At 42.8% G+C, this 26,419-nt stretch overlaps 1 protein-coding gene across 7 annotated transcripts in view; it reads left to right on the forward strand.

The window, feature by feature from the left end:
- Positions 1-26,419, forward strand: part of TNRC6B (trinucleotide repeat containing adaptor 6B) — a 256,314-nt gene that overhangs the window by 204,612 nt on the left and 25,283 nt on the right. For 6 of the 7 annotated variants that reach the window (XM_011284235.4, XM_023257506.2, XM_045062410.1 and 3 more), the window contains 7 exons: positions 23-68; positions 1,517-1,665; positions 2,738-2,908; positions 6,876-7,001; positions 17,889-18,020; positions 18,292-18,387; positions 18,564-18,768. In XM_011284235.4, coding sequence (XP_011282537.1) covers positions 23-68; positions 1,517-1,665; positions 2,738-2,908; positions 6,876-7,001; positions 17,889-18,020; positions 18,292-18,387; positions 18,564-18,768 — 925 coding nt within the window. The remainder of the gene's footprint in view (positions 1-22; positions 69-1,516; positions 1,666-2,737; positions 2,909-6,875; positions 7,002-17,888; positions 18,021-18,291; positions 18,388-18,563; positions 18,769-26,419) is intronic. The other variant, XM_045062412.1, reaches the window with a different exon arrangement.

Genomic DNA, 26,419 nt, shown 5'->3' on the forward strand with positions numbered 1-26,419 from the left:
CTCACCGTTGCTTATTTTTCAGAGTCAAACTGAAGATAATCCAAGCAGCAAAATGGATTTGTCTGTAGGTGTGTATCACTCCACTAATGTGAACGGGATATAGTGTTGTTAATGATGTCACGTTGGTTCCCTCCTCCATTTGACTGGGCTGGGTGCTAGTCAGCAGACACGAAGGATCATCCTACACACTAGGTAGGGACTGAAGACTGAAATGGCTGCAGGATCCAAGAAAGTAACGTAAAGGAGTGGGGTATGCCAGGTATAAGAAATTGGGACTTGGAGGCCACCTATAAGGCGGCCACTTGACCGCCCTTGGCAGTTGTTGCCTTGGAGGGTAAAGGCCCAGCTTTGTCAGCAGTTCAGACATATGTTGACATCCTGATTTTTAAATACTGGAAACTAATTCAGATTTTAAAAACTGTGGTGTGTGGCCGAACAAAATATGTCTGTGGCCCCGCCAGACTCCACTCTCAGATTTCTCGTAGCGTGTGCACCGAGATGTTTCATTACTGATGAGCTGTCCCAGTGCAAGTGGAGCAGATGCCGTGTCAGCCCTTAGTCTGTGGGCTCCTCACCGTGATGCTGTTGCTCACTTTGAGGACCTTAAAGAGAGTCAAACCGAGAAGAAAGTAAAACAGTCCTGGGTCATAAGGGAAATAGCCTTTGATTGATGATATTTTAAAATCTAAGAATGACAGGGCAACTGGGTGACTCAGTTAAGCGTCCGACTCTTGATTTCAGCTCAGGTCATGATCTCATGGTTCGTGAGTTCGAGCCCCGAGTCGGACTCCGTGCTATCAGCACAGAAGCTGCTTGGGATTCTCTCTCTCTCTTTCTTTCTCTGCCCCTCCCCCACTCGCTCACAAGTCTGTCTCTCTCTCTCTCTCTCTCTCTCTCAAAATAAACAAGTAAACTTTAAAAAAGAAAAAGTCTAAGAATAACAAAAACGTAAGCTTCCAGGGGTACTGATCATGCCCATGTACAATAGCACATTTCCAGAGCTTTGAAGAAAAGAGGACCATCACGGTACCTAGGAAATCACATTGTTCACTTGATGTGTTCACGTCTGAGTTCTAAATTCTAGGGTCACAGCTGTGCCTAATAGGCCTCTTTATCCCCAGTAACTGTTTCACAACCAACCCTACCCATTTATCTGGCAGATGCTAAATAGCAGCAAGAGACAAATTCTCTCACTGAGGACATTTGAATTTATGAGCCAGTTATACTCCTCAAACACATCAATAACCAGTTAGGATATTTTTTTAGTTGGATTTTTACCAGTTTGGCCCTAAGTCTCTCTTTCAGTCTTCCATTGAAAACAAGCTACAACAGATACAGATCTTTTAAAAAGAAACAAAAGGATCCGCATGTGCTCCAGGGAGGGTCCCCTGCAGCCTCAACCAACAAGATCTCTCGTGGTCTTACACTTGACACCCCCGGGAGGCAAGTGGGACTGGTTACTCCTGGTCAAAACATTGGTTCTTGAAATTTTCACTTCTTCTGTGCTACTTTTCAGGGAGCCTTCCAGATAAAAAATTTGACGTGGACAAGAGAGCGATGAATCTCGGGGATTTTAATGATATCATGAGGAAGGATCGATCTGGGTTCCGTCCACCTAATTCCAAAGACATGGGAACCACAGATAGTGGGCCTTATTTTGAGAAGGTGAGTTGAATCCTTTGAGATAATAATTCATGTGAACCACTTTGGTTTCCATTTGTTCTTTTGATAATTAATTCCAGGAGGAAATGTAGAATTACTGAATTAATTAATGAGCAAAACGCAGACATCACCTGCTTTTAAGTGGTGACGTGAAAACAATCGATGTCAACAGGTGATTGGGCAGTAGCTAGAACCATCTGTCCTTAGCATGTGAGTATGGTGAAGGTGGTCTGAATTTTTGGAATTTTATGAAACTTGGAGGGGGTATATGGTCTGACTTTACAGTAGAAGAAATGCACACTCAAAATGTGTAGAAGAAATTTTAGAGATAAATTTATTCTGAATTCTTTTTTCTGCTGCTTTGCAATGAGAAATTAAATTTGGGATCTTGTGTAAACAATCTGTATCTCCCGAGGCCTTGCCTTCTAGCTTTGTCAAGATGGCCCAGAACTTGGTCTTTTGATGTTTCGAAGAGACTTCCTTTGTTTTCTCTCTCCATTTCCCCAGTGACCTATTTTTAGTTACAGTGGTACACTGTCCAAATTCTCAAGTACCTGATTTCAATGTGTCATTTATACCTATTTGTTTTGATTTGTATCAGTTCTAATGGAGGAGATCATTCCTTGATTCAGAATACAGATTTTCCATGGCCCCGGTCTTCAGAAAGCAGTTAAAACTGAAAGTTTTAGATCTAGCACATTTTTGACACCACTGATGCTGGTCCAGGCAGCAACAGATTCACAAGATTACTCTGGCTTCTGTTTCAGCAGCCACATCTTTAGAGTAATCGATATTAGATGTATAAAAATAAAGTGTCTGGCAATGTTTATCTTCACGCAATGGGCAGAATGTGTTACTGACTTAGAGAATAAGAAAAAAATCTGGATCAGAGATGACAGATGGTGTCTGTTGGGCCAAGTGTGATGACTCTTACCAGATCCAAATTCCATCCTCGTTTATTGCTAATACACTCTAATTCTGTTTGTTCCTAGTGTTTCTCTCTTGTCCCTTCTTGCATTCTGTTGCTTCACTAACCAACACTCCTTGTGATTGGCTAACTCCTACTGCTTTTCAGCTGACTTTGCCTTTCTCCAATCAAGATGGGTGCCTTGGGGATGAGGCTCCCTGCTCTCCCTTCTCCCCTTCTCCCAGCTACAAGCTGTCTCCCTCTGGTTCCACACTACCCAACGTCAGCCTTGGAGCAATCGGCACAGGGCTCAACCCCCAAAACTTCGCTGCTAGACAAGTAAGGAGGCCTCTCAAATTTATAACTGCTCGGCTGTGGCCTCGCCTTGGCCCTGGTCTGCAGTTTATTGCATTTTTTGTCTGTCTTGGGAAATTTGTTGATTACTGAATGCACAGAATGATGCTAAGTATTAGGCTTTAGATCTTTCAGCCCATAGAACCCATCTCTCTTCATGTTTTCTCAACATGGATTTTATTTTCAATCTGTTTCTTTAGTCCTCTCATATTTGGTCATAAGTTCACATTTAATAAGTTAACTAATAACTGGCTTAGGAAAATGTTAAAGAGGCTACATAGGTATCTTATTACGCCTACCTTAGCAACTTATTTGCCATTTTTAACATTAGATTGAATGGCAAGTGATACTTTTGAAGTTTGTTCAATTTGATAAGACTTCTAACTAGAAAACAGTGGCAAAACTAGTAAAGAGTAAATACTTGAGCATTACAGCATCTTAAAATCTAATGTCCTTAAGCGTAAAATACAATAATTAACCAGAGAAAGGTAATTTGATATGAGAGAACGAAGCTTTGGGAAGACTTGATATTGTTCAGATGTGGCAAACAGCCTGGGGCACCCCGTTCCCTAGGGGTGTGTCTCTGTGGTCCCAGGAACGCTGTGCACTGGGCGAGACCGACAGGGCTGGCCCCCTAAGGCCCCCTCTCTCACCTTTGCGGGCCTAAGGCAGCCTGAGGGGCTGTCACTGCAGCTCCTGTGTAGTTGTCGTAGAGAAAACCAGGAATTTGGAGACAATTCCCTTGTGACGGTGACTCCAGGGATGATATTTTCCTAGCCACAGTTCTGTGACCACTTACCTGTCACTGTGGCTTTCACCTCAGGATATCATGGAAGGATGTTTAATTATTAATTGTATCCATTCTGTTTCCACATGAGGGCTTTCACATACAAGTTAAAGGATGATGTGAAACCTCTCTCACACCATAGTCCTCCAGTTACACGCAGGTCTTTCATACGCTTCTAATTGTTGCCTTAGCACATTTTTTAAATGGACCATGTTATATCCATGTATTCAGTTGGTTATCTCTGGTTTGGGAGTTTTGGGTAATTTCTTGTTTTCTTTATTTTTTATATTTCCCTGTATTTCTTAATGTTTCCATAGAGAATGTAGATGTGCGTTGCTTTTATAAACAGAGAAGAAATAATTACATCAGTGGTTTGGGGCAGCTTTTTTGTTTAGGATTGAGGTATACAAAATATAAGTTACCCTGACACTCTTGAGTAATGATTATAAACATGCCCACAGGATCACATGTTTATCAAATGCCATTAGTATATAATTTTTAGCATAACATAAACCAGCCAAAGTATCCGTGCACTGGACACTAAGAAAAGGTCGTTCCTCTTTGATTTCTTTTGGTTTGGTTTTTTGTTTTGTTTTTTGAATCTGTGGATTGCTACAAAGTCCATTGTGAATCAACTAAATATGATCATGACTTTTTTCACACGTGACTATTTTCATGCAGACTTCATATACTTCCTATTTAAAAATTAAAATGTGAGGTTTTTATTTTAAAATCACAGATTTCAGTCAGCTTGCTAACACTGTTTTTAATTTATATGCCTTTCTGAGTTAAACACTGTAGTTGAGGCAAATATCACCAATAAATATTGGACTCGGGTCATCATATAACAGTGAAGCTGTAGAAATAACCAGATTAACTGCGGTTAACATATAAATAGCGTTTGATGACCGCTTTCCTAATTTCTAAATATACTTTAAAAAAAAAAAACTGAATCTATATGATTGCCTCTAGACATATTAGTGTGCAAAATAGCTACTTCTAAGCTAAGAAAGCAAATGACAGTGCCAGGTTTCATATTTAAAAAGAGAGAAGGTGTTGTTTGATAGACTGCCATTGACTCGTCTGTACTGTTATCCATATTGGACGTATCACAGGGCTTGATACGATTTTAGAGATACTTGATAAAGAAAACCTGAAACCTCTAGTGGGGGTAGGGGGCATCTGTCCACTGGGAATGTGCTGGTAGGGCCTGATTTCACAAGAACTAAAAAAAAATTGAAATTCCTTTTAATATTTCTTACCAAAAGAGCAGTTGGAATTTAAAATGATCCTCACAAAGCAGTTTTGGACCAGCTAAAACATGGATTCTGGGAAGGACTTCAGCTACCAGTAACCCCACCATCCAAGGACCCGTCCAAGGTCATTACTTTGATAGTGAAGTATGAGAATCATCTTAGCAGAATATTCTCAATGAAACAGATGTTTCTTGTGTTCTTGAGAATGATCAGTAGGTAAGCTACCAGCTACCATGATCTCAGAAAAGTTAGAGCCAAGCCACGTCACCTTAGAGTGGCAATTTTGATTAGTAAGTCAGGGGAAGTGGAGACATTATAGTTTGTAGAATTAAAGGTCTTTTCATGTTTTAAGAGTCCTTTGGGAGATTTAAAATTCATGGTGGATCTTTGATTTTCTTTATGACATAGACACAGATTTTGATTGTCTTTTCCACTTTATGTTCATAGCCATTTTTATTTTCAGTGCTTTTAAGTTCATTAATTTTCCAGTAGCAGTCCCTTAATCTATTTTGAATCATTAAGCCATTGAAATAGCGTTAGTGTTCTAGAACTTAATGGTGCTGTTCCAAAATTCTTCTTTAAAATTACCTTGATCCCCGTGAAGCCACGGATAAGTTGGTGACTTCCGTTCAGAATACACAGACTAGGTATATAGGCAGTGGTCCAGCTGCCTTCACTAAGGATGTGCAGTAGGATGTTGCCAAGTGTATGAAATTGGTGGGTCATGGTGTTAGCATCCTACAGACTAGGACTTTATTATAGAATTCTGGGAATACAGAGAAGGAAATATTAAGCTGGTGGTTGAAAGACAGAATGGAAAATAACTATAACATGACTTGCTGATGCCATCAAAGAATGACTTTAAGTGTTTTGAGAACATATAGGTGGGTCAGTTAATTTGAATGTGAACCGAGGAAGAAAGTTGGGGGAAGCCTTCCTTTATGAGGATGAGCTCTGAGCTAGGCCTCAAGGCCAAGTGAAGATGGTGTAGAAACTTTCCTCAGACAGAAGGAACAGTGTCAAGTTATCAAATATGGCTTTTTTGGCTGAAGGGCTTTTCTCAGCTCGAAACAAGTCAGAAGGGCCATCATATAGCCTGGTTTTCTGTAATTCTTTGATTGGAATAGCCTAGAAGTGGTCCAGTGAGTTCGTCCTCCAGAAATCAGGGAATTAAGCTTATTTTTTACCAGGCTGGCATTCATACACTGGAATGAAAAGTTACAGGTGAGTAATGAGGTTTTTTTTAGTGCCCCATAATGGTTTTTCACTTTTTCCTTTTCTGCTTTTGTTTTTTTAAATCTCACTCTTAATTTAGATTTTGTCATCTAGCAAAGGAGGGATCAAGCAGACCCAAGATAGGAAAGCCTGTTTAGATCTGGAGTAGAGTTCTTAAGGAGCTAGACTACAAGCGGGTGGCACTGATTCTGTGATTGAACTAATCAAGGCAGAGACATTACTATCATAGTGTTGTTTTACAGTTGATATTATACAGAAGCCTGCATTTGTGCTCAGGTGCCTTTCAAGGTGGAGCTCAGATTATTGGATTTGAGAATAAACTTGGTAAACCCCGTCTTTAAAAGAAAAAAAGAGAGTAGTCTTAATAAACATTATATTGCCTATACCTTTCAATTACAAAAAAAAAAAAATGCTTTTTTGAAACATTTGACCAAACGTAAGCCTTTCAGTTATAGAGTGCCTCAGACTGCAGGGGTGGTGGTGCTGTGTGCATGATTTGATTCGGATAATTTTCCCAAGCATTCCGAGACCAGGAATTTTTCGGTTATAAAATTCTGTGATTCCACGGAACACAGGATATGATTCTTCTGAGGGATAGAAAGCCAGAACTGTTTCTTTTTCACGTTTTCTTACGTTAACAAAAAAGCCTTAACTGTTGCTGTTGTGTTTGCAGGGTGGCAATCATGGTTTGTTTGGAAATAGCACAGCACAATCGAGAGGTATGCACACGCCAGTGCAGCCGCTAAATTCTTCTCCTAATCTCCGGGCGCAAGTGCCTCCCCAGTTTATTTCCCCCCAGGTAAGCGATTTTATGTTTCCACGATTCAGCAGTAAAGCCTCTACAGGCGGTGCCCAGTTGCCAACTGGGTTTTGTGGGCAGAAAAAGCAGAAAAGGAATAATAGTTACCCAAATGTCTAAAATGTAAAAAGTCTTGGGGCACCTGGGGGGCTCAGTCAATTAAGCGTCCGCCTTTGGCTCAGGTCATGATCTCATGGCTCATGGGTTCAAGTCTGTGTCAGACTCTGTGCTGACAGCTCGGAGCCTGGAGGCTGCTTCAGATTCTGTGTCTTCCTCTCTCTCTGCCCCTCCCCCACTCGTGCTCGCTCGCTTTCGTGCTCTCTCTCTCTCTCTCTCTCAAAAATAAACAAACATTAAACAAAATTTTTAATGTAAAAAATCCAGATCAAGATTTTTGGAACAAAATGTCCAACTCCTTGTTGTATTGTATCGTACACACAAAGATGGTTTTCTATGAAAAGCATTATGATTACATTCCTTTTCGATCTCTCCGTATTTTTTCCAGTACTGCATGCATTGGTTTAATTGCGTGTAATTGAAACTGCCGTACAAGTACTGCACTGTACTGATGTGCCAATATTCTGAAATCGGTTGCCCTTGAGGATTCCCCGGCAGGTAAATGGGAGAGTAGCCAGGTTCTGACGTATTCTGAGACGTTTTGCGGAGCTGGATGCTGAAGTGCTGGCTAGATGCTCCAGGGGAGTGTTGAGAACAGATGAAGCGGCAGAGACTTCCTCATGGAGCAGCTCTGCGTTGCGGGATACAGTCCTTTGTTTGGGAAACCCTTTAGGTCTGTTTCTTAGTAGGACATGTGCAGCGCATTGTTTGCAGGCTCCAGGTGACAGATTTGTGCCAGTCTGCCACAGAGCCCCTCGTATGTCTGTGAGAAAGTGGGTCCGAAGAGCAACATCAAAGTTGGTGAGCCCGTGTGAGGATTCAGCGTGGGACCTTGGTCTCCTCATAATGTTCCTTCCGTGAACTGAGATCAAAAGCGAGGAGTTCATCCCGTCCGACAAAAGGGGGCGGGGCACTTAACTAGGTCCAATCAGCAGATCGTAAAGGGTCAGGTTTTATTGCTGTTTTGTTTTTTGAAATATCTTTCAAGACAAAGTCTTAAAACATTTTATTTGAGGGGCACCTGGGTGGTTCGGTCCATTAGGTGTCCGACTCTTGCTTTCAGCTCAGGTCACAATCCCAGGATCATGAGATTGAATCCCGCATCAGGTTCCGTGCTGAGCTTGGAGCCTGCTTAAGATTCTGTCTCTCTCCCCCTCTCTGTTCCTCCCCTGCTCATGTGTACACCCTCTCTCTTTCTTTCAAAGGTGTGTGTGTGTGTGTGTGTGTGTGTGTGTGTGTGTGTGTGTATTTTTTAACCATAACCTATAGATTTCAAATTCTGTTTTTGACATTGAGTCTGTAACTGTCTTAGTAGAGGAAGGAATGTTCCTCGCCCTGCCCTCTCGTCTCCATGTCCTGCCCTGGGTGTCTGGGAGTCCTCTTAAGTGTCTCTCCTTCCTCACCGCTCTAAGTGCCAGTCATTCTCCAGGTCCCAGGTGGCAGTCTGTCCTTTAAGAGCTGTTGCTAACTTCCCCAGCACTCCACAGTGGTTGTGTCTTCTAACTTCATGAGCTCCCTCCCACATGTCAGGCCACAATCCTGTGGTTACCAACTATCTGCGGTGTGCCTGGTAGTGTGTTGGCCTCACACGGTGGAGAAACCACCGCCTCCTAACACAGCCTCCTGGAGTTGCTGGGGGTGATAGCAGAACACTCAGCAAACAGGCAGCATGATAAATGTGATGTAGAAATGCTTAACACAGTTTGGAAGCTGGGCGAGGCCGTGCACTAGGAGTGACATTTAAGCTGGGCCTTAAAGAATGAGTCAGTTTGCTGAGCAGAGCCAGGTTTAAATGTGCAGCAGGAGCAGCTTGGAGGACAAAGGGCAGTAATATCTGGAAGAACATGGCATGTTTGGAAAAATGCAGTCGGTTTGAATAATTACATTAAGCTTGTTGAAGCATATAGATGTTGTCTAGAATGGAATAGGAAAAAACTAGTCAGGGAGTTTGGCACCAGATTTGGAAAAGCTTTCTTTGCCTTGCTAAGGAGTTTGGACTCTGTCCCTTGTGACCGTTATCTGGGCTACTTCTTAAACAGTTTCCAGGTCTTCTGCAATCTACTGAGACACAATCTTGGGAGTTAGGGCCTAGTAACCCCCTGCTGATTTTTATCTGCACCGTAAGGTTTAGCTGCTGCTGATATAGATAATGTAGCATTGGGCAAAATTGTTCAGCTGAGCGGCAATGTAGGAAAACTTAGGTTTTGGAAAAAATAACATTGACAGTAATGTGGAGGACATATTTGAATGGCAGACTAACTAGAGCAAAGGAGCTCAGTTACAAGGCTAGTCCAGGAGTCTGGGTAAGGAGGTGGCAGTGGGAATGAAGACATTGTGAAGGTCCCAGATGACCTTTGTGTTGTGGGATACCGCAGTCACCTCTCCATTCTCTCCTTACTCTGCATATCCACGGCATCTGACATAGTTGATCATGTCGTCCCTTTTGAAACTTTCATTCATCTGGTTTTTGGACACCTTGTATATTGGTTCTCCATCTGCCTTTCTTTCTCCGTCTCCTTTACAAGCTCCTCCTCCCCTCCCCAACATTTAAATGTTAGGGGCACCTGGTGGCTCAGTCAGTGAAGCATCTGACTTTGGCTCAAGTCATTATCTCATGGCTCTTGAGTTCAAACCCCAAGTGGGGCTTTGTGCTCACAGCTCAGATCCTGGAGCCTGCTTCAGATTCTGTGTCTCCCTCTCTGTCTCTGCTCCTCGCCTGCTTGTGCTCGCTCTCTCTTTCTCTCTCTCTCTCTCTCTCTCTCTCTCTCTCTCTCTCTCTCTCAAAAATAAATAAAAACATTAAAAAAAAAATCAGAGTGACCCAGTCACAGTCCTTGAACTTCTCCTCACCATCAGTAGCTACTGCTGTGACTTCACCCAGCAAATGACTTTAGGTATGACTAAAGTCATAGGTGTACTACTGTGACTTCACCCAGCAAATGACTTTAGGTATGACAGGGCCAAAACTGAGTCTTCAGCCCAGATCTCTGTTCTCAATTCCACGGGCTTCTGGGCATCTCTGCTAGGATACCCTATAGGCACTTCATGTCAACATGTCCAAAACAGAGCTCATGATTTCATCCCATACTCCCCTCTAAAACATCCCCTTCCTCTAAGTAAGTAGCACTTCCCCTCTGCAGGTGCTTGGGCCACAGGCCACAGAGCTAGTGGTGAGGCCTCTCACGGTCCACATTCAGTCCATCAACAAGTTCCCCTTTAGAACTTTGTCCTGAATCTGACCCTTCCCTACCGCCTCCTCTAACATGACCCATGGCGAGCGACCACCGTTTCTTTCCTAGAAATGGCCTCCTGACTGGTCCTGCCCTGTCATACACAACACCTGCCTGCCTCCAGTCTGTTCTCCACCCAGCGTTCTGACTGATCCTCTAAAACCACGCTATCCAGGGTAGGCCTTAGGCCACCTGAGCGCTTGAAATGTGACCAGTGGAGTGGAAGAACTGAAATTTTAATTTTAATTGATTTAAATTTAAATAGACATGCCTGGTTGGTGGCTACGGAATGAATACTGCAGAGGTGGAGCTTTTCCAGCATCACAGAAAGCTAAGGGTAAATCATGTCACTACTTTAACCCCTCATCGCTCCTTCTCTCACTGAAAATACAAAGCCAGCTCTTTGCTGTTGTCTTTGACGCTCTTGGTGACCTCCTGCCACCCCCACCCACACCTGCCACTCTCCACTCAACTGGCCCCAGCGCACCAAGGGTGCTTCTAGAACACTCTTCTCCCAGATTGCCACACGGCTCCATCTGTATTTGCTTCAGATCTCTGCCTCCATGGCACCTTCTGGGAGAGGCTTTCCCAGGCCGGGCTGAGGACAGTACGGCACCACTTGGCTGTCACGCCCCCAGGCCCGTGTTAAAGTTCACAGTGGCAGGGTCTGTGTCTACTTTGTTCACTGCTGGATCCTGAACATCCACAACTGTGCAGGGCATGCATTTTGAGTAAATATGTGTCAAATCATGGGAAGACGCATTTCAGAATGATTTAGAAAGTAGAATATTGTTAGGAAAAAAACTTAGTCTGAGAGACTTAAAGGCTGCCAATCTCTTTATGACCAAAGTATCTGCTGTGCATGGGAAAGAAAAGTATTTGTGTTCTACATTTTTGGGATTTGTTTAGCAAAACATGGTTAACATTATTGATGCATAATGGGGGCAGAATATTAAACAATGAAAACTTCAGATTTTTCAGGGTTTTTTCCCTAACATTTCCATATTTTAAAAAACAAAGGAGCTGGATAGCTTTTTTTTTTTTTTTTTTTTTTTTTGTAAGTAGAGGCAATATAATAACCACACTGAAAGTTTGGATAATGGAGAAAAAATTCTTCCAGAAACCCCCAACCCAGATGCAAAGACAGGGATTATTTTTACAAAATCCCCTACTCAGACTTTTCGTATCCAGACATACTTTCCACATCATGACATCCACGGTCACTATATCCTACTGTTTGTGTTAACTTTGGGTCATACATAGTATTTTCCTCTGTTACTACATAGTTTTCCTGTTGATTGTTCTTAATGAAGAAGGCATAATGTTCCATCAGGTAAACTTACTTTGATTTCCTGGGACATTCTCTTCGCCTATTATTGGATAGTAAATTATTTCTAATTTTTCACTGTTCTAAATAATGCAGTAGAGAAACCCATATACTTAGATCTTATATGCGATCCTTATACATAGATATTTTGCCCACATTATTTCCAAATTTAGTTGCCCAGGATGAAATGTATGGGTCAAAGTACATGAACACTTATGGTTTTTGAAAATACCAACTTTTACATCCATTTTAACTGTCTTTAGGGGCAGTCAGTATTCAGTGTGAACATGGGAAGAAGACACTGAAACTCGTCTTTAAGATTTGTTACAGATATTCCAGGCATTGGGTTTCTGCCTTGCCTTTTTCCTCCTGTTCCTCAAATATTCAGAACATAACCTATTCTACCAGGCTTTTGTCTTGCTTTAAACTGCTGTCATTTTGCACCTGCAGTGCTTTGTTAAATGCCATATTGACTCCAACTAGATCTTCCCTTTCTCCAGCCCAGCTGGAGGTTGAAGGGCTTTTAAGCCAGAATAATTAACTCCCTGCTACGGGAATGTGCCAACCTGCACTTTAATTACTCTGAGTCCCAGGTATGAATAGCCATTTGCCAGGAGCCTAGTGGTGCTTCTCTCTGGTCCTTTTGTATTCATTGGAGGACAGTGCATGTGCGGTCTGGGGGAGGGAAACATGGGGCAGAGCTAGACAGGAAGTCCTCAAAGTATTACCTTTATAGTTGTTATAACTGTCACTTCATGGCACACATGAGATACTGGCATTCAAATTAAATTTAAAGTATAAAAACACCTTGTGTTAGCATTTCTTTCTTTTCTTTTTTTTTAATATTTTATTTTTAAGTAACCTCTACACCCAGCTTGGGACTTGAACCCACAACCCCAAGACCAAGAGCCAGCACACTCCACCCACTGAACCAGCCAGAGGCCCCTGTGTTAGCATTTCTTTATAGTCTTTCTGTAACTGTCTTTAAACAATATGGTTTCATTTTGCCTTTTTTGCCCTTGATGTGACAAAAACTTGCAGTTTATAGCCTTCTCTGACTTTTTTTTCACTTGATACTGTGTCTGAGATTTCCCCAGGTTGATTTGGTCAGTTATGATTCATATAGTACTCTGTTACGTGAATATACCATCATTGATCTTTTCCACCACCAGCAGACATTTGGGTAGTTTCCAGGTTTCTGCTATTAGGAGGAATGCTGCTGTGAAGATTCCTGTATTTGTCTCCTAGGATGGATTTGTTTCCTAGGGTACTGCTGCATCATACGCAGGTTTTACTTCGAATGGTAGTTTCTGTCGCTAATATCAAGTGATAGGAATGTGGGAGGTGGGTGGGAAGAATGGGCTCCTGGCAAAGGATGTCCTACTGTCTCAAGACTGAAGAGAAATGGGTCGATGAAGAGACCAGCTGATTTGTTCAGTAGAGCTTTTAGAACTGAACCGAGAAGTGGGAAGAAAGAGCTCAGACAATAGCTATTTATTTTGGAGGCCAGCAGGTTGGAAAACAAAATAAGCAGAGTGGATTTCCCATGAATCATAGAATCCTTTCCCTTTGGAAGGGAAATTAGAAACAATGCTGATGGCCTCGGAGCACCACTGTCCCATAGAAATATGACACAAACCCCATAATGTAATTTCAAGTTTTTGGTAGCCACATTTAAAAAGATAAATAGAAGCAGGTAAAATTAAATTTAATAGTACGTATTCTTTAAGCCAATATAGATGATCATTTCAACCCATAATCAATGCTTAAAGATTATTGAATTTTTTACCTTTTTTTTTAAGGTTTTTTTTTTTTTTTTTTTTTGAGACGGAGACAGAGCGCGAGTGGGGGAGGGGCAGAGAGAGAGGGAGAAACAGAATTGGAGGCAGGTTCCAGGCTCTAAGCTGTCAGCACAGGGCCTGATGCGGGGCTCGAACCCACGAACCATGAGATCATGACCTTAGCCAAAGTCGGACACTCAACCAACTGAGCCACCCAGGCTTTTTTTTCTTTCTTAATACCAAGTCCCTCGGCGCACCTGGGTGGCTCAGTCGGTTGAGTGTTTGACTTCGGCTCAGGTCATGATCTCATCTGTGAGTTCGAGCCCCGTGTCGGGCTCTGTGCTGACAGCTCAGAGCCAGGAGCCTGCTTCCGATTCTGTCTCCCTCTCTCTCTGCCCCTCCCCTGCTCATGGTCTCTCTCTCTCTCTCTCTCTCTCTCTCTCTCTCTCTCTCTCTCTCTCTGTCAAAAGTAAACATTTAAAAAAATACCAAGTCCCTCACGCAGGCCATAAAACTGGTGCAGAGAGATGGGACGCCTGGGTGGCTCAGTCGGTTAAGCATCTGACTTCAGCTCAGGTCATGATCTTGTGGTGTGTGAGTTCGAGTCCCACGTCGGGCTCTGTGCTGACAGCTCAGAGCCAGGAGCCTGCTTCCGATTCTGTGTCTCCCCTCTCCCCGCCCCTGCCATGCTCATGTTGTCATCTCTCAATAATAAATAAATGTTTAAAAAAAAAAAAACACTGGTGCAGAGGCACAATGTACAGTGGTGTGCTCACCCTGAGCTCACATTTGCTAGGGGTCCAACCGTTAAAATAGAAAATCAAACAAATGTTCTCATTGGTTGGCAACACTCAGCATCTCTTAGAGAATAGAGGAACAGTTAGGAGAACCGTGACTTTTACCCAAAATACTTCCCAAAATGATAGTGTTAATGGGTTAGGTGAAAAGTGGCTGAGATCTTGGAAGAAAGTGAGTTGGTGAGCCCTGGACAGGAGACTTGAACTTGTTTCTAGACTAGAAAGCATCAAAGGAAAGGTAGGCAGGTATTCTTGAGAATGTGGCGGAGACGGTGAGTCAGAGCGTTCATTGAACTCTCTTATGCTAAAGAAAGATACAGTGGGAACAGCCAGTGGGTCTTCTGATGAAAGCTTTCTGATGACTCAGGTTTTAAAGGGGTATTTTCAAAAGCTGGAAAGTAAGGGTAGCAAGCAGGGATGGATATGTGTAAGAGTTGTGCTGGGGGATTAGAACGTAAAATAAGTGGAGGCTTGCAAAACAATAGGCAGATTGAAAGAGTCTTCAGAATTCGGTTTGGTGCAAATCAGTGACTGGAAAAAGAGTCACTGCTTTGGACTACTTGTGTATGTTTTAAATGATTAAATGAAAATTAAGTTAAATTAAGTGAGAATAAAATTGGCACCGCTTTTGTCGTCTCTGTTGAGGATAAAGTCGTTCAACCAAAAGGGTTGAGACAAATTAAATCCTACAACAGAGAAACAGTTTGTGAAAGGAATCGCAGAGCCCTTCTGTGATCTTTGAGGAATGCTGGGGATCTTCAAGGGGAATTTAATAATGACTGTTCTTCTTTCTTGCACAAATACTGAATTTTTAAGACAAGAGGAAGGCATGTGGGGCCAAAATATCCCCTTTACCACTGAGAATGCAGATCCTGGAGAATGTGAGCTTCCTAATACTGAATTACAAACTTAGCCAGTAGTAATTGGAACGGGGCAACCCTCCCTATAGGTTTGCTGCCAGGAAAAAAGGGCAGGAGGCCCAGAGAACAAGGTAGATGTCCCTCTGTGTGGAGCCTCAGAGTAGAAATAGGAAAGAGGCACCCCTCCCCTCCAAGGAAGTGAAGAGAATGGGGAAGTTTTTTAAACAACTTTTGAAACAGTAAAGGAAGTGGTTTAAATACTGATGAACTGGTACCAATTCTAGGCAATAATAATGTAGATTAGACTTTGGTAATCTACACTAGATTATCAAAAACATGGCTTTTTGAGCACCTATGATAGGAAATCAAGAATCATAAATTTGCTAACAAGTCTTAATTCATTTTATTGATTAGTTTTAAATATTGTTTGATAAGAATGACATTGTTGAAATCTCTATTTTGACAAACCATTTGACAAGCTGTCTCTTTGTTTTAGACAAGATGAAAAAATGTAAATGCTAAAACACTCGTGTGAATTAGCAAATGATTGACTTTTCCCAGCTGGATCACCCTCAGATTGGAAAGAAGTTTTTAGGGACAGGCTACTAGATTATCCTCCGCTCTATCAAGTTCAGCATTCCCATCAGTGACCAGATAGGGAAACACAAACCGAACATAAGTGGAATAATAGGGTAGAAAAGAATTTGGTGGTGTGACTGTTACTAAAATATACTATTCATGGGGTACCTGACAGACTCAGTCAGTGGAGCATGCAACTCTTGGTCTCTGGGTTGTGAGTTCGAGCCCCACATTGGGTGTAAAGATTACTTTTTAAGAAGTTGAATCTTTAAAAAATTAATTAGTGGGGTGCCTGGGTGGCTCAGTCGGTTAAGTGTCTGATTCTTGATTTCAGCTCAGGTCATGATCTCACGGTTCATGGGCTCTGCACTGACAGCATGGGGCCTGCTTGGGATTCTCTTTCTCTCTCCACCTGCCCCTCTCCCCCTCTCATACTCTCTCTCTCAAAATAAATTTAAAAATAAACATTTAAAAAATTAGTTAATTAAATGAAATATATTCACTTATTTAATAGATATTTATCAAACATCTATGTGCTATGTGCATAAAGATAAGGTCGTAAGATCAAAACATATATTAATACAGTTCAACCCAGCTGCTTAAATATTCCATAGGAGAGCAACACCTATTTTAAAATATTATAGATTTTAATTGACAATAAGCTTAATATGTGAGTTGGGAGTTAGGCTGTGATCATCAGAGAAACTGAGATCTCAGGCATTGTTAATAGAAAGCCTGGCTTTCAACAGAATGGTTAATGATGGCCAAGTCTACTCAGTCCTCAGCTACTCTAGAAAATGGCTTTCTGTTGTGGGCTTTGCATTGAGAAATTGGATGAGATACGCGTGAAAGAAGTGAGCATGTTTAGCCTGAAGATGAGACACAAGAAACTGTAATTGTCTCTAGACACTTGAGGAACCATCCCTGTGCATAGAACAGAGTGCATTTCTAAGCCTTTGATGTGGATTAACTCATAAAATCCTCCGTCACTAAAGTTATTGTTGTTCAGTTTTGGAGGGGAAACAAGGCTCAGAAAGGCTCAGTAAGTAACTTGCCCTGCGTCACACAGCTCCGAAATGACAGCCCGTACAGTCTGCCTCTCGAAGCAGACTCTTGACCAGTGTGCTGCTTGCCACCCACGGAACAGCTGATTCAGTAGGCCCAGCGGATGAAAGTGCAAGGAACTCATTTCAGCCCCGTGAAAACATCTTAGACGAGCAGTCCAAAGACGGGAGGGAGGCTTTTCTCTGTCTGGAGGTTCCTGTAGCCCAGCCCAACTCATTCCTGAAAACCATGGAGAAGGAGCCAGTTGGGTCATTTGACCTTCTAGGCCCTTTTGCTCTGCGACTCTGAGTGTTTGGTGTGAGAAGTCATGAATTGAAACTCCAGTGTCTCTTACTTACAGGTCAACATATTTTTCTTATTTGTATAACAAAAATACCTTGTTTTAGGCATTTATTTAGTAGCTTTATGAAGTTTGATCTATTTTGTTTTACGGTCCATTTACAGGAACAATTTCTGAAGCAAAAGTCACATTGTTATTAAAACTTTTTTGTCTCAGGGGCACGTGGGTGGCTCGGTCAGTTGAACATCTGACTTTGGTTGAGGTCATGATCCTATGGTTTGTGGGTTCGAGCCCCGCATCAGGCTCTGTGCTGACAGCTCAGAGCCTGGAGCCTGCTTTGGATTCTGTGTCTCCCTCTCTTTCTCTGCCCCTGCCCCGCTCGTGCGCTCTCTCTCTCTCTCTCTCTCTGTCTCTGTCTTTCTCTGTCTCTTTCTCAAATATAAATAAAACATTAAAAAATTAAAAGAAAAACACTTTTTTTTTGTCTCTCAGAAGCCTTCCTGATTATGAATTCATAATTTTTATTGTAAAGAATTTAAAAGCTTTTTTTTTTTTTTAAGATTTTATTTTTAAGTAATCGCTACACCCAATGCAGGGCTCGAACTTACAAAATCAAGAGTCACACGCTCTGTCAACTGAGCCAGTGAGGTGCCCCTAAAAGCCCTTATAATCTCACTGCTCAGTCGTAACCATCGCTAACATTTTGGTGTATTTCTCCGGATGATTTTTTACAGATATTTTTCAAGGAAAGCAATCGACACTTGCTTTAGACCTATTAAGATTCTTTTTACAGAAAAAAAAAAAAGTTTTATTTTAGTAAGTTCTGAAAGAGTCCTCTTTTTTCTTGTTAGGTTTCTGCCTCAATGCTCAAGCAGTTTCCCAACAGTGGCCTGAATCCAGGTCTTTTCAATGTGGGGCCCCAGTTATCTCCTCAACAAATTGCCATGCTGAGCCAGCTTCCACAAATTCCCCAGTTTCAGTTGGTGAGTAGCAGATTTTCCCCCTATAGCTGAAAAAAAGATTATTTAGGGTTTTGTTCCCTTTAATTTGGATTCGCTTCATTTTATGCGTGCTTAAGGGTTAATGTATCCGCTCAGTTGGAGGTAAATGTGACCAGTAGACCAGGAACTTGGTGGTACTTCCCTCCTGGCCACTGGATTCCACAACCTGCCCTTAGATGCACAACCCCCTCGAGTGTGTCAGTACGTCCGGCTTAGGAAGCTTTGCTCCGCTCTCTCCTTCCCTGTTTTGTAGGCATGTCAGCTTCTCCTGCAGCAGCAGCAGCAACAGCAGTTGCTACAGAACCAGAGGAAGCTTTCTCAAGCTGTGCGCCAGCAGCAAGAGCAGCAGGTACGTGGGATTGGAAGGGTCCCTCTGGTGCTCTGTGTGAGGGCTGCATCTCTGCTTAACCTCCGACAGCAGAACGTGACTCCTACGCAGTCTTTGCCTAGGAGGCTCAGGGTGTTGGCTTATCATGTGTCCATTTTCCCTCGGCTTCCCCCTCGCTCTGGCCTCCTGGCCTCCAGCTGGCTCGAATGGTGAGCGCTCTCCAGCAGCAACAGCAGCAGCAGCAGCAGCAGCAGCAGCAGCAGCAGAGGCAGCCCGGCATGAAGCACTCGCCCTCTCATCCCGTTGGGCCCAAGCCGCATCTGGACAACATGGTACCCAACGCTCTGAATGTGGGGCTCCCAGACCTTCAAACCAAAGGGCCAATACCTGGATATGGTTCTGGTAAGTTGTTCAGTAATGAAAAACACCTTAAAAAAATAATCTTCCAGTCATGTTCTGAGCCTCTGGTAGGGTTTGGTCCTGCCTTACCCTCTGTTTTCACAGCAAGCACACAAGACAGATAAATATTCATATCCCTGCCTGACAGATGATATCCTAGAGTTTCAACGGTGTCCCAGAGCTCACCACACAATTAGTAGATCGTAGAGCTAGGCTCCACCTTCTCTGGGTCCAAAGTGGTCTCTCACTATTTATGAATGGCAGTCCAGTGTTCCACCACCAGGAAGTTTTAAAAGCTAGTTAAAGGGTGTGTACGTGCTGTGCGTGATACATGTGTCTGAAGTTATAACCTGTTAAAATACGTCCGAGTTGAGGTGTTTAGCTCTACTGATAAAATTTCCTTCTCGTGAAAAACTGGGGAGCTAAAATTAAACTTATACGGCGAACTGATAAAATTCTTCTGATATTAGTATTTCATCCGATTTAAATAGAATTAGCACAAGTAAGGTTATACCTTTGACATTCATCAAGAATTTGTTGGCAGGCAAATCATAGCTCTTTCAGAACCGGGGAACATGTTGTAAACAGAATCCAATCAGTGAGGCAACAGTGACTTAAAAATAAAATTTAAAAATTAAAAAGGTACCACACACCACAGCAGGTTTCTTCTCAGAATGGCACAGTTTACATTTTATTTTGATAAAGAAGGTACCGTTCTGTGCAAACTCAGAAATAAAAGTTGGGGAGACCTGAAATCTGTGCTCCTAGGAGACAAAGAGACCCTGACACATGGCCCTGCTCTCTGCTCTACCTCTGTGACATGCCCACTGAGGTGGGGGCTCACTTCCTGCTGGGTTGTCCTCATTCAGAGAATAGCAAAGACTTAAAGGATATCTTGATCCTGGATTCCAGTTGTGTGGTTTGGGGTTTTAAGTGTTTATTTATTTTGAGAGTGAACACACATGCACATGTGAGCAGGGGAGGGGCAGGTGGAGAGCGGGAGAGGAAGAATCCCAAGCGGGCTCCATGCCGTCAGCTCAGAGCCTAACGTGGGACTCGAACCCATGAACCATGAGATCATGACCTGAGCCCAAATCAAGAGTCAGCCGTTCAACCAGCTGAGCCACCCGGGCGCTCCTTGGTCTTGGATAGTTTTAACGGAATTAATTTCCAGCTTCTACCAACTACACTGTGTCTTTAAAATGATCTGCCCAAGGGGCACCTGGGTGGCTCACACGGTTAAGCATCCAACTCTTGGTCTCTGCTCAGGTCATGATCTCTCGGTTCGTGTGATCAAGCTCCATGCTGGGCTCTGTGCTGTCAGCGTGGAGCCTGCCTGGGATGGTTTCTCCCTCTCCCTCTCCCTCTCCCTCTCCCTCTCCCTCTCCCTCTCCCTCTCCCTCTCCCTCTCCCTCTCCCTCTCCCTCTCCCTCTCCCTCTCCCTCTCCCTCTCCCTCTCCCTCTCCCTCTCCCTCTCCCTCTCCCTCTCCCTCTCCCTCTCCCTCTCCCTCTCCCTCTCCCTCTCCCTCTCCCTCTCCCTCTCCCTCTCCCTCTCCCTCTCCCTCTCCCTCTCCCTCTCCCTCTCCCTCTCCCTCTCCCTCTCCCTCTCCCTCTCCCTCTCCCTCTCCCTCTCCCTCTCCCTCTCCCTCTCCCTCTCCCTCTCCCTCTCCCTCTCCCTCTCCCTCTCCGTCCTTCACCCTCTCTCTCTCAAAATAAATAAACATTTTTAAAAAATAATAATAATAATAATAAAATGATATACCTGAGAACTGACTTAAATTCAAATAATCTTTCTTGGGGCGCCTAGGTGACTCAGTGGGTTAAGCTTCTGACTTTGGCTCAGGTCATGATCTCACTGCTCATGAGTTTGAGCCCCACATTGGGCTCTGTGTTGGCAGCTCTGTCAGAGCCTGGACTCTGCTTCAGATTCTGTGTCTCCTTCTGGTCTACCCCTCCTCCATTCTCATTCTCTCTCTCTCTCTCTCTCTCTCTCTCTCAAAAATAAATAACCATGGGGCGCCTGGGTGGCTCAGTCGGTTAAGCATCCGACTTCAGCTCAGGTCATGATCTCACGGTCCGTGGGTTCGAGCCCCGTGTCGGGCTCTGTGCTGACCACTCAGAGCCTGGAGCCTGCTTCAGATTCTCTGTCTCCCTCTCTCTCTGCCCCTCCCCTGCTCATGCTCTGTCTCTCTGTCTCAAAAATAAATAAAAATATAAAAAATAAGTAAATAAACATTTTTAAAAATAAAAAAAACATACAAACATACCTACATACATACATATATACATACATACATGACTAACGCCTGTACCGTCACTTGACATGACAGAAGACAGAACTCTACACCATCTCCTATCTTACTAAGTCATGCCCGTCTGGGGTGTAGAAATCCAGGGTGCCAAGCAAGGGGAAAGCCTCCTATAATGACTAATGAAGGTGTCATTAACTCTGTGTTTCCAGTCTTCACCTTCTTAATCTTGTTTTCTGTTAAGGTGAAAGCTTGACATAAGAACCTGGGTGTTTTGGTGTGCGTCCAGTTGTGAATTTAGACACTGTATATGATAATAAGGCAGGGCAACTTTGTTTCTTCCATCCCCTTTTGTCCAAGAGTACGTGTTCTCAAAGTAGAGCCCAGTGGTACAAAGCAAAGTGAACATGTGGAAGCCCCAGGCAGCTTTTTCACGCGTTTAAATGTGCATGGCTCTTCTCGGTACTTGTTCCCTACAGCATGTCTTAACTGGAAAGAAAAGTACCTTTGAATAGCTCGAGCAACATAGGTTAATGACACTGGCTCTCTTAAATACATGTTTTTCACCATTTATCAGGTAAAACCTGTGAATAAACCTTTTACGTGCTTGCCTTTAGCCTGGGTATTCATTAATCAGTCAGTTGTTAAAAACCTAACATCACGATGTTCCAGTGACAGTTGTTACAACATCTTTAATATTTTCTGTCTTTTATTAAGAAGTAAAATTATTGGGGGTGGGGGTAGTAACATTATATGTTAGCTGAGAATCTTTTAGTTTTTAGCAGCATATCTTCTCATTTATTCAAATATATAGAAAATATCATAATGTCTTATTAGCTTAATGGTGTTATTTGTGATTATTGTACTGGAGGCATAACTTCCTGATGACTGAAGGACCGGAGTTCAGCACACACGTACATACACTTACTGAAGAAATGTTATGTTTTTTATCATACTCCTGTTTTAAAGTAACTTATAAATGTAACTATGCATTAGAATCTAAAGTAAGGAGAGGGACGCCTGGCTCAGTCGGTTAAGTATCCAACTTCAACTCAGGTCATGATCTCACGGTTCGTGGGTTCGAGCCCCGTGTCAGGCTCCGTGTTGACAGCTCGGAGCCTAGAACCTGTTTCGGATTCCGTGTCTCCCTCTCTCTCTGCCCCTCCTCTGCTTGTGTTCTATCTCTCTCTGTCATTCAAAGGAGAAAAAAAAACCATTGACTTACTAGTTTATTTACATTTGATAACTTATTTAACAAGGGATAATTTTTATTCGGTCTTTATCATGTTAACTGTGATCTGGCCAGTTACAATCTGCCTTCTAAGATGCATTTTGCAGTTTTTTCCACAGTAAAAAATTTCCTTAATTCAGGGGCACCTGGGTGGTTCAGTCAGTTGAGCATCCAGATCTTGATTTTGGCTCAGGTCATGATCTCATGGTTTGTGGGGTCAATTTTCAAGTGCTTGGGATTTTCTCTCTCTCTCCCATTCTCTCTACCCTTCCCCCATTCACACACGTGTTCTCACTCTGTCAAAATAAATAAACAAACCTTAAAAAAAGTTCCTAAATTCATATTATGACATTTTATTTTAATTGAAAAATAGATTTTGGGACTGAAAGTAAATCCACTTTGAATGCCTGCCTTGAATAAACTAAATTTATAACTAAGATTTTGATGAAAATATATTTAAAGCATACAGAGGGGTTAAAATTTTTTTCAAAAATTAGATAGCAAAGATGTAATGAAATGAGTAATATTTCAATTTGCCTAGTTCAATTTGCAGTTCAATACTGCCGAGTATTAAACTAAAAAAGACACCTGCAGACTAAAAAGGAGCAAGAATAATTAAAAGCAGGGTACCTCGATGGCTCAGTCAATTAAGCATCTGACATCGGCTCAGGTCATGATCTCACCTTTCAGGAGTTCAAGCCCCACATTAGGCTCCGCGATGATAGTGCCCCCCTCTCTCTCTGCCCCTCATGGGATACTCTTTCTCTCTCTCCCTCTCTCTCTGCCCCTCGATAACTTGCACTCTCTCTCTCTCTCAAAAATAAACACATTTAAAAAAAAAAAAGAATAAAAGTCTCTTAGTCCTAATAAAGCCACTTTTGGTATATTTTCCCAAAATTAAAAAGTTGAATGACTTTAATAACTGCTTCACTGACCCTTAACTAATTCATTTTTTTTTAAATAGATGGTTTCTAATTCTCTGCTTTTAGCAGAATTGAAAACATACTTAACCAAATTGTCTGGGGATAATGACTTATCTAAAGTTGTTGTAGCATCCATGTATTGAGCTGAGGGAAGGGAATATCCCCTCCACAGGAATTCAAAGAAGTAAGTGATGTTATAACAAGACTCCTTCTTTCTCATCTAATTAGTTACATAAGATTTTTTGGTGCTTTTTGTCTGTAGGAATTTTTTAGATAGGAAGAGCATGAATGCAGTCTCATACCTACTCATTCATAGGTATCTGAACCAATTGAGACATAAAGTCCTTTGTCTTATTAGAAAATGTACTTCCAATAAAATTTAACTTTTCATGTTTAAAATTTATCAAAATTTGGGGGTCCCTGGCTGGCTCAGTCGGTAGATCATCATCTCAGAGTTATACATTCAAGCTCTATGTTGGGTGTAGGGATCACTTACAAATAAAAAAATCTCGGAGTACCTGGGTGGCTCAGTCGGTTAAGCATCTGGTTTTGGCTCAGGTCATGATCTCAAGTTCATGAGTTCGAGCCCTGCCTCAGGTTCCTCACTAACAGTAAAGAGCATGCTTTGGATCCTTTGTCTCCCTCTTTCTCTGCCATTCCCCTGCTCACGTGCTCTCTCTCTCTTTCTCTCTCTCTCTCTCAAAAATAAATAAACATTTAAAAAGAGAATGTGTTAAACAGACAACTCTGGGTACATTCTTTTATAGTTTATTTTTATTTTCATTATTATAAAAGCACTAGTTTGTTTTCTAATCTATAATAAAAGAAGTAGCAGAAACGAACTAATACAGACAAAGAGCGTGAAGGAGTGATTGGGTAAGGACAAGTTACCTTGAGAGAATTTCCTCAAGGAGGTGACACTGAGCCATGTAATGATGAATATAGACCAGGAATTAGAGTATGTGGCAAAGAAAGCAATTCTGGCAAAGACAGATAAGGTAGGCCAAGGGTTGGATTTGTAGGAATGATAAGATAGGTGAAAGGGATGATGTACTGGGGAGATGAGTCCCTTGGGAGAGCAAGGGGCATGTCTTATTTCTGTTAATGCCTTTGCTCCTACCAAAGCCTGGCACAAATGAGGCTTTCTGTAAGCGTGCATGGAACTGAATTAAAAGACTGTTTGATTTGAGTTCGGGCTCTGTTGGTGAGCTGGAGAATTACAGGGAGGCAACTTGGTGGACTGAGGAAGTTTGGTTTTGATGAAACAGCAAGTACAAAAAGTCTGGGCTTACAAATAGCTTGGGGGGGTGGTGCCTGGGTGGCTCAGTCGGTCGAGCTTCCGACTTTGGCTCAGGTCATGATCTCGCGGTGTGTGAGTTTGAGCCCCGCGTCGGGCTCTGTGCTGACAGCTCGGAGCCTGGAACCTGCTTCAGATTCTGTGTCTCCCTCTCTCTCTGCTCCTCCCCCGCTCGTGCTCGTTCTCTCTCTCTCTCCCTCTCTCTCAAAAATAAATAAACATTTTTTAAAACTTTAAAAAAACAAATAGCTTAGAGGTTACAAGTCATGCCAGTTACTACAGGACATGGAAGGCAGACACAGAATTACGTACAACCTTACATTGACTCTTCCTCTCCTGGTTTTGGGGTTGGAGAATGAACTTCTCACTCAAGGCAGTTTTCGCTCCTGTTCTCTTCACACCCCTCTGTGTGTTTGCTTACCAAACTTTGTGATTCAGTTGTCATGCTGCCATGTTTTCGTGGTGTTTGATCCCCAAGGTTCTAATGAGGAAGATGCCCACTTTACTTGAGGTTCAGATGGAACTGCTCAAACTATCCCCTCTTCCTAAGGTGGAGAACTCCTACTAATTTTCTACACTTTGTGCGTCACAAAAGAACTCTAAGTAGCTGAAATTAATGTTATTCACTGTGAGCTCTAAAGAAATTTCAGAGCAACTTTAAAGAAAAGTAATACGGAGGGGCGCCTGGGTGGCTCGGTCGGTTAAGCATCCGACTTTGGCTCAGGTCATGATCTCACAGTCCATGAGTTTGAGCCCCGCGTCGGGCTCTGTGCTGACCGCTCAGAGCCTGGAGCCTGTTTCGGATTCTGTGTCTCCCTCTCTCTCTGCCCCTCCCCTGTTCATGCTCTGTCTCTCTCTGTCTCAAAAATAAATAAGCATTAAAATTAAAAAAAAAAAAAAGAAAAGTAATACGGAAGGAATAGTTCTTTATCTTCTTATTAATCCTCATGTCCTTCTTTCTGATCTTCACCCGAATCCTGGGTTACTCTCAAAAGCTCTTCCTCCATGATTAGAACCAAGCTTTTGCTTAGCCTGGAATCCAAGCACCCTGGGCTGGTTTCCTCTGTCGAAGGTAGAGTGTTACTTGCCCAAGGAACGGCCCACTTAGGCCATTGAAGCTTCTGTCAGAAAAAAACCCTTGTTCCTCCAGTCTCGTCTCATCCCGGCTACGCAGGAAAAAAAGAAAATACCATACACTCTTCTTTTAAAAAAACATTTAATTTGGAATATTTCCAGCTTCCTCCGGAACTTCTGCTCCCTGCCCACACCCTCCACGTAATCACACGGACTAGTAAAGTCGCTTACAAGCAATGGGAATGAACAGTGTTCTTTACATTAATAGCAACGCTTTGTACATAGGACAAGGTGCTCGGAATTATTTGAGCTTGATTCACTCTGCCTTTTTAAAACTGTCTCTGACAACTCAGAGAAGCATAGGGGGAAAACGTGACCTGGGCCCTCATGGGGTTTGGATGAGTGGAACTTCAGAGCAATTGAGGCACCATCAGGTGGTTGCAGAGTCAAGTGGGTATAGCACGGAGTCTGGCCTGGCCAGAATGACACATCTTGACTAAGAGTAGATGAGCTTTTGACTCCTGCGATCACCCGAGCATTTTACACAGGGTGGCTCTCCACACTCCCGTGGTCCATCCTCATTTTTACTATGGTTACCCATCGTTCTTCCCCTCCTCTGTTTCATTTATTTCAGTGTTATTTTATTTTCATGTGAAATACGTTCTGACCCACAGTGGGTGGTGGGACCCGTGAGACCCCATCAGCAACCCTCTCATGCTGGACCTCAGCTGTCCAGCCCTGTGCAGTGGGAAGACGTTACCCACCCACACTCCCACCAGAAGCCTGACACCGGAGGCTTTCGTGGAGCTCGTGGCAAAGTAAACTCTGAACCTGTCACTGCCAGTTTGAGCTGTGGAGGCTTCATCACTGCATAAAGATT

The sequence above is a fragment of the Felis catus genome, chromosome B4 (genome assembly GCF_018350175.1).
Source record: "Felis catus isolate Fca126 chromosome B4, F.catus_Fca126_mat1.0, whole genome shotgun sequence".
Lineage (NCBI taxonomy): Eukaryota > Metazoa > Chordata > Mammalia > Carnivora > Felidae > Felis > Felis catus.